The following is a 16,697-nucleotide window of genomic DNA, read 5'->3' as shown; positions in this document are numbered from 1 at the left end:
TGTTATTTCTAAATATTTATGATTATAGTAGCCAATACCAGAAGATCAATTCCTGCCAGATAAAGAAAGCGTAACAGCGGCAATAAAATCCTGCTTTGCTATTATTATTATTATCGGAAAACATCTACGAGACCTTGGAGTCCCTTGTTTAAAAAAAATGCCTACGTCATCCTGACGTCTGATGCATGCTGTAGGATAAAGTATTTGGGGCAAGGGCTGTTGTGTGCTTAACCAAAGCCAATAAGAACTGTTACAGCTGTCTCTAATAAGTAAGAAAATCAGGATACTTAAAGACTGAGAATACAAATTACCCAGCAACAATCCTTCTTACATAACAACGCAACCTTTACGACCTGACCTTAAAGTCACAAAATTACTGCACTTTAAGTTTAGCTTTTACAAATTATTTATCTAATTGCTTCCTTAGTATTATATTAATGTATAGATATTGTAAAAACGTGTTCAAATTGCTGACTGCTCTTAGGGGATGTACAGTTATTGAGTGTGATAATGTGCTAAAAGTTACAATATTCTAGTAAAACATGTGAGACTTGCATATTATTGCGCCATTGGTAGTAATGTTATAAATAGGAACAGTTATGGCTGTATGATTTTTTATTGCATGTAATTTCCTTGGGTTCAAAAGTTCTTCCCATTACATATGACGTATATACTTTTGAGAGTTGCCAAATTATGCTGTGTAGTTTCCTTGTGTTAACTAACTTTGTTCTGGCCATTAAGATATAAGCATCAGGGCTGGGAGAATCAGCCATTGGGCCAGTCAGAGCACAAGCGTTGTAATAAGTTCCTTAAAATTAAAGGAACAATCCATCTGAAATTTCTGAATGAGTAAACATTTTCCGGGTGGGTTTCTGGGGAATATGCTATGTTGTTTTTCTGGCATAGACAGAATACAGTTAATATATTATTAGCTATATACTATTCCAGATTTTATTAGCATGACACGAGGTTAAATTCAAGCTCTGTTAATAAATGCACAGTACTTTTTAAGGATTATTAGTCCGAGGTATGTGCAGATGAAATGATTTCATTAAACCCCCCCTGATCACCCCAGCCCTGATGCTTTACAGCGATATCTGAGATGCATCTACGAGAATAACCATAAATTACTGTAAGCAGTTACACATGATGCATGCCTTGGAAAAGATATATAAATTCATGTGTCATCATCATTATTTTGCTGTGTGATCTCATGATTGATGATCAAAAACACACTGATACATGGCTGACATGGAATAACACAGACACAGATGAGGCCCGCATGACGTTGTCTTTTTGATTGCGGTATTTTGGACCATTACGACAATTTGCTTTTTTCAGCTTTATCCTGCAGGACCAGAGTGAGTTATCCTGGCCACACATGAATATACTTTTCATACGTCATGGTATTAATGACTTCAACTAGCTATCAGCCAAGGACAACAGAGGGAAAGCCACATAAGGCATGGGCCATGGCAGTGCCCCGGAAAGTATAAATTCAGCACCATCCCCTGCAATAGGGGGAATAAGGCTTTCCCTGGTGGTCTGGTGGACAATCATCAGAGCAACTAAGGCTTCTGCCGATTTCCTTTTATTGAGCAATTATCAGAATTATTCTTTAAAAACATTCTAACCAAATTCCATTTTAAACAATGGATGTTGCAAGCGTGCCACAGGCGTAATGTCTAAATTGCACATTATTACTCATAAACGGAAGAACCTTGATGCGGTGTTTGATTTAGTTGGTATTTTAAGCAAAAAAAATATCTACACATTTTATGAAGCATTTTTATGGTCTGATGTTGCTTCTTTCCACTCACAGTCCCAATGTGGGTGTTCATTTGAAACAAAACATCTATCCCAAAGCGCTTTAGAAACTGTGACAATCACAAAATACTGACATTGGTTACTTTTGTGATTGCAACACACCTTTATACATAAACCTTGGGTACTTTGTATACTTAAGTATAGAAAAATATAAAAGCACAAGAGGCAGTAATTAACATTAGAAATAAAAGATGCCTGTCTGGATTCATTATTTCTTTCCGTTATGTATTTATATAACCATATGCGGTTCCATAGTTATCTCTCTCTCTCTCATATATACCGTATTTGCTCGATTATAAGACGAGGTTTTTTTCAGAGCAAATGCTCTGAAAAATACCCCTCGTCTTATAATCGGGGTCGTCTTATAATCAGACCTCAAATTGGTCTGACTATGAGACGACTAAGATCCAGATCCCCCGCAGCTGCAGGGGACCTGGATCCTCCTGTCCCCCCCCGCCGCCCCACTTACCGGTACTTCTGAGTCCCCGGTGTGTAGCTGGGGCAGCGTGTAGAAGGAAGGAGGCGTGGCTAGCAGCGGGGGTTGTCTGCGTCCATCGCGCAGACCTTCCCCGGGAAGGTCTGCGCGATGGACGCAGACAATCCCCGCTGCTAGCCACGCCTCCTTCCGGCTGCAGCGTAAGTGCGTGGGATCTACGCGCTGCCCCGGCTACATGACAGGGAAGTCAGAAGCACCGGTAAGTTTGGGGGGGGGCCGGGGGAGTGTTAAATGGGGGGCATAAGGCATTTCTGGAGGGAGAGTGCTCTGTGAAATGCCTTTTAACCCCCTTAATGCCACTCTGCCTCCAGAAATGCCTTTTTAACCCTCTATACGCCACTCTGCCTCCTGAATGCCTTAAACCTCCCTATATGCCAGTCTTCCCCATAATATGCCTTTTAACCCTCTAAATGCCAGAGTGGCATATAGGGGTATAAGGCATTTCTGGAGGCAGAGTGGCACATAGGGGGTCAAAAGGCATATCATGGGGCACAGTGGCATATAGGGTTAAAAGGCATATCATGGGGCACAGTGGCATATAGGGTTAAAAGGCATATCATGGGGCACAGTGGCATATAGGGGGTATAAGGCATTTCTGGGGCAGATGTGCATAACTGGGGGGCAGGTTGGAAAATAGAAGGAAATAAAACCAAAATATTTTTCTCAATCATAGCTTTTATTAAAAAAAAATAGTTTACATGAATTAACATTTACTGGTAAAACTTTTTTCCTATAGGGTCGTCTTATATTCAGGCTTTTTCTTTTTTTTTCCTAAATTAATATTCAGATTTGGGGGGTCGTCTTATAATCAGGGTCGTCTTACAATCGAACAAATACGATTCAAAATAAGTCGTTAACATCACCCACGAAACATTTCACTTTCTGATTGTAAAGGAACGTGTTTGCAATGTTTTTAAGGATGTCATAAACTATTTTCTCTCCGCAGCATCCTGCATGATTAGCTGAAATATGTAAGTGATTTTCTGCAGAGGGAAGCGGTAACTCCAGAGAGCCGCTTGGCAGGGCTCTGATGTCACAAACTAAACGTTGCTAGGTGATAGGGAGCGAACTTGATCTGCGTGTTTATAGAATGTCACAATCATGCAGAACGCCTGTAGTGATGTAAAATTCATATAGATTTTGCAGTGATGCCCCAAGACATTGTAAGCGGCATTTAATGAGACAAAACATTAATGAAATTAATTTCATTGTAAATACATGCAAGTTCAGAATTTTAGACGATGACAAAATGTTCTAGTCGGACTGGGCTGTTTAGCACTCACACAAATTAGATTTTGTTGTTTTAGATTTCTATTTTTTTCAGGAGAGTCGGGGCTTTCATTTCAAACCACATTCAAATGTATCAAACAATATTTGACAGTACTAATAGATATGAAAAGGTGAAACTGAAAATTTTGCTAAGAATTTCTTTTACAGGAAAGGTACCACTAAATAAATATCCGATTTATGCTAAGCAATATCCCTCAACAGCAGCAGTATCTCACATGCATAGCTCATTTCATGACTTGGAGAGCTAAAAATCTCCCTCACACATAATAACACTTTTATTTATTTTTACTGTTGTGGGCAATAGTGTTTTTTTTCTTACTTCTACTGTATGGAGTACAGGATGCTAAAGGATTTTTATCAACAAATCCTTGCTTTCCTGATCATACCTCATATGATCAGCAGTAGAAGGTCTGTGCAGACACAGTGGGGGTCACGCTGTCTGAAAATTCCTGCAATATCAACCATTACAGCACAAAAAACAAGTGCCTGAACTTCGTTTTGGGCATTTAAATGGTGTTCATTTAACAGTTCTCAAACTGAGCACAGTTACACTGTCAGCCAGCAATGATGGCTCTTACTGACTGAGGGGAGACCAGGCTGCCTGAGCTTTAGAAAAGAACAATCTGGGTCATCTTCTGTCACGAAGGACCAATATTTCTAGGATGGCAGAGAATGCAATTCATCACAAAGAGGTTCATTTACAAGGGCCCTGGACTGTGCAGGTAGGTATACTAAACAATAAGGTATGAAATGACTAACTTCACATTAGTCACAGCAATGGTAGAGCCATTAATATTGTGTACTACTTGATAATACAGAGATCGCCCCTACCAACACATCACAGAGATACTTGAGGTCATGTATAATAAGTTACATAGCTACATAGTACATTAGGTTGAAAAAAGACCTAAGTCCATCAAGTTCAACCCTTCTACCTAACCTTTCTATTCTTGATCCAAAAGAAGGCAAACCCCCCTCCCCCTATTTAAGCTACTTCGAATTGTGCCACCAGGGGACAAATTTCCTCCAAAAGGCAATCAGATTTCTCCTTGGATCAAGAAGCTCTAAAATATTAATTCTATTTATAGCCCTGTATGTCATGCCTTTCCAAAAAAAAATATCCAGACCCCCTTTTGAAGGTATCTAATGTATTGGATAACACTACCTCCCTTGGCAGTGAATTCCATTATTGTCCTCACTGTAAAGAATCCCTTCCTTTGTTGTCTATGAAACCTGCGCTCTTCCAGTCTCAGAGGGGACCTCTTGTTCTTTGTACATTTCTGTTAATGAACAGGTCACTGAAGAGCTTGTTATATTGGCCCTGCATATATTTATATAATGTGATCATATTCCCTCTACGTGTATATAATTTTAACTAGTATCTCCCAATCCCCTTATTAATTTTGTAGCCCTCCGTTGCACTTTTTCTAATTCCATAATGTCCTTTTTAAGGTCCGTTGCCCAGAATTGTACCGCATATTCAAAGTGAGGTCTTATCAATGACCTGTAAAGAGGCAAGAAAAGTGAGAAAGATGAGTGCGAAGAGAGCATTTTCTTTGCTTTGCTTGATCGAGCTGAGTTGACCTGATCTGTGGTCAGGTTGAAGGATAAGCTGACTTTACTGAATAGACAGGTGGCTATTTTGCGGTCCACTCAGTCAGGCAGGCCAGATAGTCCCCACTGCCAGTTAAGCACCAATTCCTGCTTTGGTGTATGGGAGTTATAGAAATAATTCATAGACGGCTCCTTTACTGCATGAAAATAACTAAACCTCAATGAGCGTTCAAAACACTTAACAAATGCGCACTGTGGTAAAACAAGTAGCAATTTGTACTACACTCAAACTGGCTACAGAAACAACCAAAAGATTATAAAAATAATCCTGAAGTTAACACACATGCTTAAAATCCACTTATTGTAAGTACAATTCGATTGAGTTTTGGTTGAGCGGTTCAGGCCGACGTACTGAACCCGGGCACGGGGGAAATCTTTGTTTTCCTAAAGCCAAGAGCTGATGTCAGAGTATAATGTTTACACAGATTGGTTAATATATGACACGTGCTTTTGCTAATGGTCAGCACAATGGTCTACTGGCCTTGAGGTTTATGCTGTCGTTCCAGTGCAACACAGTTGGCCTCCTTTTCCTGTCTTCTGCAAGCCTCATTAAACTTGATATATATTATGTACGTAAAGCCATTAGTTACAAATTAGCATGCCATTCCAGACATGCTAATTAGTTTTAGAAGATGATTAATCTGCCATTCAGCATGACCCCAAGTCCATAATCTCTAAACAAGAGAATTTTGGCCGGCTACCTCACGCCACAACACCCATTTACAAAGTTAATCAGACAACATTAACAGACCGGTTTTTGACAACAGCATCTAACCTGTAGCTAACTGGGCACCGTGGGAGCTGTAGTCGAAGAGCCACCCTGGTTTAGAGTAATTACATCATTCCCCGTAGAAATGATTTAGTTCCAATGAGTCACATAAAGTTCTCATTACCAAGACTCTGGTGGCTGAGCGTTACGGGACTTGCCTTGAAACAGTATGTCCAACGGACGTCATCAGTCAATGTATCATAGGGGAACTGGGAAGACGTGTTGATTATGTAGGTTGACCAGATGTCCTTGTTTTCTGGGGCAGTTTTCTTAGCGAGACTTTTATCCCAGGTTAATGTTTGCCCCCAAAACTTCCTATGATCACTCCTATGCCTAAAGGTAAATTAGATTTCAAAGGTAACTTGCATTAACCGGCTTAAATGCCATAAAATATATTTACCATTGTCAGTCGTTATACAAATTACCACTAAACATTTTATTGGCTACCACCGTTGCATAATTAAATATTAATAAGGAAGTTTGAGAAAAGCTATATCTTTAAGTGTAGTTGCCCAGTGATCTAAATAAAGTTAATGGGACAGAGCAAAACAGCATACTAAACCACATCTATATTCTTTCATGTTATCAGCTTTATAACTAAGTAAGAATACCCTTGGATTTTACTTTAAAAATATTTTGTTTAAGTCATGTAGTGTTGTTTTAGAATAACACTAACCGCATATTTTTTTAAGCTTATTTTTCTAAAATTAGTGGAGAGTGAATAAAGCAGTATTATAACAGACTTGGTACAATTGTTACTTATTATCCAGACATAAGAGAAGTAAAAAGGTTATAACCAGATGAGCATTAGTGGGTATGGCTCACTAAATATCGATATGTGCCTATATCTGAAAAAAACACACACACACATATATATATATATATATATATATATATATTTACTCACAGAGTCCATTGCACACCATTCCAAATGTTCCAAGCCCGGTGCTAGTAACCAGCAGTTTCCATATAAAACACTTTCAGAAAGATGGTCAGCACTCCAGGTCTTTAAATTGACAATTTCATTTTATTCAAAGTCAAGTCGACGTTTCAGTCATTACTGACTTTCATCAGGATGTCCTGATGAAAGTCAGTAATGACTGAAACGTCGACTTGACTTTGAATAAAATGAAATTGTCAATTTAAAGACCTGGAGTGCTGACCATCTTTCTGAAAGTGTTTTATATATATATATATATATATATACATATATATATATATATATAAGTGTGCAGGGGACGTTAACTTAGACAACACATGTTCGAGGCTACATTATAACAACTATAAAGAAAAACTTTACAAAAAATCAAGAACTTTAGTGCAACTTTTATATGGTATATGTGAGTCAAAACAGAGGACATGACTTTTTCTTGTAAAACACAAATTAAAATAGTGTCCTTCAGTTAGGTGCTCTTGCCCATGATGTGTCGGAAGCTATCTTTAGAATGCTACAGAACTGCCAGAATGGATAGCATACTAGTAAGGAAGAATAATTTTAATAGGGAAATGGATAAAACCATATTGATAAAAGAGGGAATGGAGTCTCCGGTTGTATTGGGCCGACCAAGAAAAAGAGTCAACTCAAAGGGTCCTTAGAGGTCTCAAGTAGAATCCAGGTTTCCATCAGAAGAAAGACAGCTCATAGGTCCTGAATCTCATGCAACTTTTTATCTATTTTGACCCAATAAAAAGTATCAACCTCAACTAAAGACTCTAGGCATAAAAACTACGGGTGTATAGATATACACATACTGCTAAAATAGCGAAACAAGACATGTAACACAAACCTTATTTATGTTACATTTTTTCACTGTAGCATATCAATTAAGACATACTGACCTAGAAAAGAGTGCATGTTTTGTTTTTTTTTAACCCTGTAGGGTTTAGAGAATTCCTTTTACAGAAATTAGCTCATCTCCAATACCATTACAGTACTTAAATGACACAGTGAACGTCACAGAGGCCTAAATAATGTTTTAAGCTTTTAATCCCCCTCTACCTCAGCCGTTGGCAAAGGGTTTTTCATTAGGCAAAGAAAAGCTCTGTTGGATAACACTGTGTTATGTAACACTATGAGTATGCACAGAAAGCTCTGCCACCTTCTGTTTGAACACGGATAATAATTCCGATGCACAATGGAATAATACAAACTATATTTTAAGGATGTACACTGTGATATGCTAGCACTACGTAATACTAAAATATAGTATAGTGCGGTATACTTCATTTATTACCATTTTCTGTAGGTAAACTTTTCCTTTATTAAAATAATTTGCCGTTCTATTATAACTTGGTGCATGCTTTTCATTAATTATAATTGTCCAAATGTTTAAAATGGGACACAGGAGGGACAGGACTCTCCCCTGGGTTGGTCCAAAATTGTTCACAAAGGGCCACTCTAGCTTGAACAATTTTGGACCAGCCAGAACACAGCAGGGTCACAAAACACAATGTGTAAAAGCGAGGAGAGACAGAAAGCTGCAAGTGAGATAAAGGGCGAGCGAGAGTCCAAGTGAGTGAGAGGGTAAGGAACAGAGTATATATGTATGTGTCTGTGTGAATATGAGTGTGAGCATGGCAATGTGTTTGAAAGAGAGCAAGAATGTTTAAGGGTGCGTGAGCATAAATGTGTATGTTAGTTTATGCATGCATGTGTATGTGTAAGTGAGAGGAAGTATATGTTAACATGAGTGTACATGTGTTTTAGCCTAAGTTGGGGAAAATGTGAGTGTGTGGACCACTTGGCTTTACCTGCCCCCTAGACCAGAAGGTGCCAGCCCCCCTGAACACAAGTCATTATTTGTAGTCAATCATAACATCAGAAACCTTACTACAAAACTGACCACAAATGATGGCGTTTGCAATAGCATGTACTCTCCTGCCCTCTGGTGGACAACTGTGAAAGTACACAGCTCTGCCTTTCACACAAAACAAAAACTTTAACCACATGAAAGTATCTCAGAATAAGGAGTCCGAGTCCTTGATCATGGTGTTTATTGGACAGCTAACATTAACTATCTATTATGCTGTTTCAGTTTGGTTCTTTTCACAGGAGAACCCTAGCAGGATTACGTCATATTCCATAAAGTATTTACTCTGTCTGACTGCCTAGTTATCACATTGATTAGACTGTTTTGAGGGTTGTAGTAAAATAAAAGGTGTCTGCGAGAAAAAGGGCACCAGAGTTTGGGTCTGGTGTCATTTGCTTGATGGACTCAGTAATCAAACATCTTCAGGTGTGAAGAAATACCCTCACTCTGTAGACTCAGACCAACGGAAGCCGTTGCCGGGGCCATGTGTTTGAGGACCTCTGTAAGCAGTAGGACGTTTTTTGGGACAGTCCTGATCTATTTATCTAACGCTGGTGCTAGGATCGCACGTCGCTCCCTATTAAAGTCACTTTCCCAGAGGCAGAACCCAGAAAAATGTCAGTGCACGTTTGAGAATAGTTACTGTATGTAACAAAACCCTGCGCATGTGCAGTATGGATTCTCCAGTGTCACAGACAGTGACAACCCCGCAGTCTCGAGTCACGCTGACCAACTGAGCTCTACCTCCCTCCTGAAAAGCGGGACAGAGTGGCAAAATCGGGACTGTCCCGAGGCATGCGAAGATTATGTATTTGGGCCAAGCAAAGCAAATTTGGTGATCCGAGGAAACATTGCCAGTAGGTTGTCGGCCCTCCTCCATGTAGCTGGCAGCCTCAGAGATTAATGGCTGGCAAGTCACGTCTGGGCAACACCAGAAGAGACACACAAATATGTTCTGCACAGTAACGGCACTATTTGGGACGGGTGTTATTTCCAGAGCTGGTTTTTATTCCCAGTCCATCCCTTCGTACAGAGACACCTATAGGTTTGCCTGTTATACCCGCATGGGTGATGTGGCGGTAGGACATGTGGTGGGTTTTTTGGCCGCTTAAATCAATGGATTCACCCACATAATAAATGAAGCACTGTCACATCACGCCGAATTCAAGCTGGGAAAGGCCGGCAAATAGGAGGCAGCTCGAAGGCATGACGGCAACTATTCAGGTTTCTGGCTCGTTGGATTAGGGATATGATTTTTTTTTGTTCTTTTTTAGATGTAAAGGAAGTTTTACTTTGCTACATAAGCGGAACAGCCTCTAAGCCGAGGTGGTAAAGACAGCAAAGGGAATTTAATCATGCATCAGTTAGGCGCATGTCTATTCTGAATTTAGGATGGGACCGAGAATTAAGGTTGGACTGTTTAAATCCGGAAAGACAGACAGACCCAATTGGCCGAACGGTTCTTATATTAGTTCTATGTATCTAGGTTATGAAAAGTACTCTGCGCAAGTGACATCCAAATCAGTAAACAAGTGACAAACAATTTATCAAAACCATATCAGTATCACGTCCAGGCTCTCTAAGCATACAGCTTAGAGAGTATAGAAATGCAAAATAAAGACAGATACAGGCAAAGGAAGTCTATGGCGAACACTGACAATTATTCTTGAGCTTTACGCCATTATTACCAAACTTTACTAATTACGGTCTGTGCGCATAACTTTTCAGCAAGTTAGTAACACTCCAGCCCCATGTTGGCTGAGGATAATACAAGTCATGGTTCAAATGGATTTACGAAGCCACGCAGCACCCGCTAAAATTGTGAGAACTTTTCACGCAGCTTAGTGAATGCGGTCCATAGCGCAGCACAGAAACTGGAAAAGCCTTCTATACGCTAAAAGACCTCTATACACTAAATTCTCCAACTCTCAACGTATATTAGGAGATGCAGCCCTACATTAGCTATCGTGCTTGATCACCCAATCAACCACAGAGAGGTTAATGGCAGCTGCTGTCCAAATGTTACCCACACAATAAATAGCAATATTTAACTCAACAACCACATATAAAAAAATCTGCACGGTATACAAACGGCCAAATCAAACCCACGGACTTGTATTAAACCGGAGATTCCTTTGCAAATCAGAACCCGCAGCTAATGAATCTATCTCGTCCTCAAAAACTCTGATTTAACCCTTTACACTCCGGCTAAAGAAGGACCTACTCAAACGCATTGAAAACCAACCCGTCAAACATTGTGCAGCCCAGATTTCAGACTCTTACCATCCCAAGTCCACACGTTGTATCAGTCTGCATAGCATGAGACATATCTGAACATTATGAACGCAACACTCGAGTTAAAATGAGAAGCCACACTCCTCAGATACGGCCAGATTCTTTTTTAGTATAATACAGCATAAAAAACCCCAGAAAACATACTTTATGTTCGAATGCTGATTTTTAGAATATTGCGCAACATATTTTAGGTAATGGAAAGTTTCCGTTAGATTTTGACGTACCTGGTATATTTGCTTTGTTGATGGATGGTTGGTTACACATTGTTGAACGCCTGAAAAGAATAAGATTTGTTAGAATTAAATTTTACGTTGAAGCCACCCATCACACCAGTTAATTAAATGAATTCATCAGGAAGCAGAACACAAAACTAACACTAATGAAAGACGAAAGCGAATTAATTGCAATGGGTCTTGCTTTACAACCAAATGGAATACAGACTACAGGGCAGTATAAAAGGGTCCTGGTAATATTAGCAGTATTTGCATCAATTTATATTGTTAAAATATTATTCTATTATAGTCTGAATATTTTTGTTTATGGATGGCACAAATGTATATGCTGTATAACTTTCTCTTACTTTAAAGATGAGCTTACCAGCCGATGAACCACTGGTTATAGCCACATAACATGAACAGCAGCCATCCAGACTGGCAATGATCTGCAGGGTTGTAGCCCAACCATTGGAGGAGATTGCATGTTGCCTAATCTAGGAAATGGTATTAACAATAACGTATGAGAGGGAGTAGATGCAACCGTGGTCACTGGTCTGTAGGGGGCACCATCTTTCACGGCCCCCTTCCAGCTTCACATAACAGAGACAAGGACACCAGGGTAATCCTGCAGGCTGCCTATGGACGTGGCACTGATATGACGAGGAAAGCCAGAAGCATATAGCGGGGTAAAGATATATAGGGTCTTGGGAATGCTTCTATTTTAGTTAGCTTCAGTTTTATGCATATGTACGGAAAGGAGCCACAGAAGGGTGGGTGAAATGTGTCTTTCGGTTATTATCGGGCTTTACCCCAGATCACAACCCAGTAACACGCCTGGCTGCTGTGAAGGCATCGTAAGAGAAGAAAGAGTGCCCAAACTTTCTCAGCGGTTTCTCTTACAGCAGTTGCACTGTGGAAATTATTATTAGTCCAAACCTGAGTCTATGTGGCAAACGTATTTGTATAAAACAACGAGGTCTCCGATACTCACTTGCTGGGTGCCCGATCTTGCATGTTGGTTAATGCAGCAAAATTATTCCTTACAGTACGCAGACTGGCCAGTACCTGAAATACAAATCACTCATGGTAAACAATCATTAAATGTATATTTTACATACCAAGACATAACACCGTTAGGGCATCATAGTGGGCAAAACCACATTAAAGGTTCTGTCCCACCTACTGCTGAATTCAAAACATTTGTAACTAAATGTGGCATTAGAAACATCAGTATTGGCCAATGCTCAAGCCCTCCATGGAAATATATATTTTTTAATTACATATAATTGTGCATAATTCATTATTTCATGCATACCAGATTTTAAACTGTAATTTTATGGTTGGAAAAAAATGATGAATGCAGCCAAATCTACTACTATAAAATTGCCAAAAATAAATTAAAAAAATCTCTATCCCCTGGATATAAGGTTACGGTTTCTGTGAGAAATAATCCTGTTAGCTCACAGGACAAATGACTCGCTTTTATAGTTGGGAAGATTATTTTCAGTACATGGTGATTTTATTCTGGTGCGGTCTAATAATGCTGCTAAGCAGAGGATGAATGCAAATGTTTAATATCAAAATTTTGGTGCCGTGAACTATTGCCTTTTGGGATTTATTGGTTCACAAAAAGTCTCAGACTCAGATTTATGTCTTTGTCTCTTTACTGGTCCTTGTGGCCACCAGGTGGTGCTCAAGTACCGTCCTTTCAGGCGTACGCGGTCTAACTCTTTCGGACGCTTGACCATTATTATTGTATTGTTTTATATAGCGCCATCATATTCTGCTGCGCTGTACAGTGGGTATTATCTAACTTCGTTTAACTATCACTCTTCGTATGGTACTGCTCAGGGCCTGTCCTAAACCAAACAGCCCCCCAGGCAAGATGCCCCTTTGTTTCTCACACCAGTATACCCTCATGCCTTTTTATACTTTTTTATACTTTTAGAATACATCTCTTGTGCATGTTCCCCACAAACCGTCAGGGATCTTGTCCGATACCAGGCTGACTTGTACACGCTGGGGTCACTGTTGACTTGCCTGGCACTAAGACTGGCCCTGGTACTGTTTACTGATCTATTTGCGCTTTCATTCCAGAATATATGGTTTAATCTTATACCGAAGAACCAGATAAAGGTGCATTTGTTTAGTGAAACTTTTGAATCTTTAAAGACTACCAGCTTCAACATCAGGAAACTTAATGTTACCCAATGTGCACATACATTTTTTTTATTACATTTGTTACTGTTTGGAGTGGTCCTTTGGGAAGAAGTCAAAGGTTGTGGTTAAATTCTGCTTAAAAACGTTTGAACAAGTTGTGTTGGATGGTTAATTGCAGTGGCTTACAGATTAGTAAGGTTCATTCACTTTCTAAATACTCCAGATGACTAAAATGTACCTAAACTTTTTTTTTCTATCAACTGCTTCCAAGCTTCAGACATAACACAAGATAATCAATGTATAAATCAGTCTGAAAATTAAAGATTTTTTCTCTGTGCTTTGTGTCATTTAAGGGATCTGTCATGGTTACATAGAGGACCTTTTAATTATTTTAAAGAGGTGCCTGCTGCCATGCGTGACCTTAACTTTTAAAGCATAGTAATCACATGATTCTGTCCATAGAACACTATGACGGTGGTGGCAATGCGATTTATATCACCCGTGAGAGCCCACATGATTTTTGTATCACGTCAATAAGTGACAGCTTTATGCCACAATTTGGCTCATGTCTAAAGTTAAACATTTTGCTGAACCATTTTTGTTCCTGCTCTTTGTGCATAAACTGTAAATACGGGGTTAAGGACTGGATAGACAGTTGTGTAAATGGCTCAAAAACTATTAAAATTTTTCGTTTCTGGTCCATTCATTTTTAGGTGAATTTCTTTCCTCCCCTTTTAGGTTTGGACAAAATTTGTAGGGCGTTTTCACCGATCCTCACTCAAGTTCTAACATTCTCCCTCACTCATTGTCTCCTTTCCCCCAGCTCTGTTTCTACTTCTTTTTTGTCCTTCTGTCTTCTTTCAAACTTTCAATTGGAGGAACAGGGGAGAGGCTGTCCACGTGGCTCTGCCCTGCCCTTTGCAGAAGTAACTGTCTGCATTATTCTGGCCTGAGTGCTTCTGCAAAAGGGCGAAGCCACGGGGACAGCTTCCCCTCGCCAATGGCTGTTCCTGGAGGGTCTGCTCTTCTGTGGAACTTTTCCGGTAGGCCTGGTCCACTGAGAAGCGGACAAAGAAAAGACAGAAGAACAAGAAAAGGCAAGAGAAAATCTGGAGCTTCAGGAAAGGTGATAGGGACACAGAAGCGGTCGGAAGAGAAGTTTGGAGACATTGAGGGAGAGCATGAAAGATTGTGAGAGAGGGTGTGAGAGAATGCAAGTAAGTGTGAGAATGAAAAAAAGAATGAAATACAAACTAAAACCTTGTTTTCGGACACTGATACGAATTAAAGAAATTGGTGAATGTTGTTAAAAGTAAAATTTATGCACAAGTCTAGTTTCCATTTCCCTACTTTTTAGTACGATAAAATAGATTAAAAAAGACCTTGAAAAAAAAAGCTAAAGTTTTTTTTAATTTTTTTTTTTAAAGCGGAGGAGAGAGAGGGCGCTGAGTGGTTTTATCTTACCAAGTTGTCAGTACCCGCTCGGCGCCCCTCTCTCTCTCTCCTCTTCGAGCCCTCTAGCTCGGTCTCGGTGCCGGCTTGTATTGCTGGGCTCCGGAAGATGACTCAGAATTAAGAGCAGTCACCGAGACCGAGCAGGGAGACTCACCGCAGGACTGCTGAAAGGTAAGTACAAGGGGGGGTAAGGGTAGATAATGGGGGGGCAGAGGAAGGGTAGATAATGGGGGGGGCATTTGAGTGTATACATTACCACTATTTAATGATAAAAGCAGGCATTTATACACTCATTTTTAATAATCATAGTAATATTAATGCAGATATTTTATTTACCCCTAGATAATGATGTAGACATTTATATAACTTTCTAAAACCAAGAACTGTATGCACTGAAATAACATGGTACATTATTATAACAGAATCATTCATTTGCAGAACATACCTGAGCAAATGGTGTTACAATCAAGTCATCTCCATGTCTAGAAAAAAAAAAAAAAAGAAACATTGTGAAAAAAATGCCTTTGTTAGAGTATTTCTAAAATGAAAAGAACATCTAGTTTGTTAGTTGCCTGTTTATTAAACATAATTAAAAGTCCGGCCACTTGCATGGCTTGGCGCATCTACCTACACACAGGAGTCAAGCAGAAATTCATCGCAAGCATCTCTACAGATCGTGGTGAGGACCAAAATAATGAGAGGTGGAGGTTGAGGCAGCATTCCTCCTCAAATCATGAGCCAGACCTAGATATATAATAATTTATTAATTTAGCGTCATCATATGCCGCAGCGCCGTTCAGTAGGTAACCAAGTGGTGCATCAAATAATTTAGTAAGCAGGGCCTGCTCAAATGAGCTTACAATCTAGAATGTTGCAGCTTTGGTCTTTTTAAGGTTACACAGACACACCATAATTGAAAATAAACAAAAAATTAGATTTTACTTGCAAAAAGATGCATTTTAAATTTGTTTAAATTTGGGGAGGGCAAATGCTGCTCGCATGCACAAATTTGAAGATTATGGGCCACTATTTTAAAGCTTTTTGTGTTTTGCTTGCAATCCCACATGCAGTGTAGTAACACAGATTGTGGCAGTAAATTGATTTATTCCAGAACCCTATCGTAGGATTTCTGCACAGCCCCCCATTCGGTGAACGTGTCTCCGACAGGACTGGACGACTAAGCATGTTTTTGGCCGTCATATAACTGGGTCTTTTCCTGGGGTTGCCCCTGAGCTGAAAATTGCCAGGCCTTCCCTGGTTTCAATGAATGAAAATTAACCCGTTAAGGACAATGGGGGGGGGTCCCTAAACCCATTGAAAACAATGCATTTTGAGCCCGTACATGTACAGGCTTTGTCATTAAGGGGTTAAAATCTGCAGGTCATATAGTAGAATGTTTGTACCTACAATTAAATTGCAAAAAAAAAAATGTATGACTAAACTGCCCTCCACTTAGAAATTAACGGTGGACACCCATGCTTTAAGAAGGAATACAGAACGTTTAGAACTCTGACATCCAGCAGAAACATATATTCTATATTTCTCTTTAATCCATAAAATAACTACTTTTTCTTCTACACAGGCCTTTAAAGATACCGTTCCAAACGTATTAACATATCGACTAAGAGCAAGGCAGAGGTTCTCGTATGTGACACTTTTACCCACAGCGGCCACAGACACGATCCATTCCCAGGACAACTTACTTATGTTATACCAGAAGTTATTTTTAGTATTATCCAAATAGCTTTCATGCCTTTCTTGGACAA

The 16,697-nt window shown here is 39.6% G+C and overlaps 1 protein-coding gene across 1 annotated transcript in view; it reads right to left on the bottom strand.

Moving 5' to 3' along the window:
* LOC149285527 (3',5'-cyclic-AMP phosphodiesterase 4D-like) overlaps positions 1-16,697 on the bottom strand; it is a 161,502-nt gene that overhangs the window by 65,893 nt on the left and 78,912 nt on the right. The window contains exons 3-5 of the mRNA XM_089495281.1: positions 15,377-15,413; positions 12,308-12,381; positions 11,326-11,375 (exon numbers count right to left, since the gene is read on the bottom strand). Coding sequence (XP_089351407.1) covers positions 11,326-11,375; positions 12,308-12,381; positions 15,377-15,413 — 161 coding nt within the window. The remainder of the gene's footprint in view (positions 1-11,325; positions 11,376-12,307; positions 12,382-15,376; positions 15,414-16,697) is intronic.

This window comes from Sceloporus occidentalis, unplaced genomic scaffold (assembly GCF_023333645.1).
Source record: "Sceloporus occidentalis isolate IW3139 unplaced genomic scaffold, rSceOcc1.0.p SCAF_78, whole genome shotgun sequence".
In the NCBI taxonomy this organism is placed as follows: domain Eukaryota; kingdom Metazoa; phylum Chordata; class Lepidosauria; order Squamata; family Phrynosomatidae; genus Sceloporus; species Sceloporus occidentalis.
The sequence above is the reverse complement of the archived record's forward strand: the minus strand, read 5'-3'. Positions and strand labels throughout refer to the sequence as shown.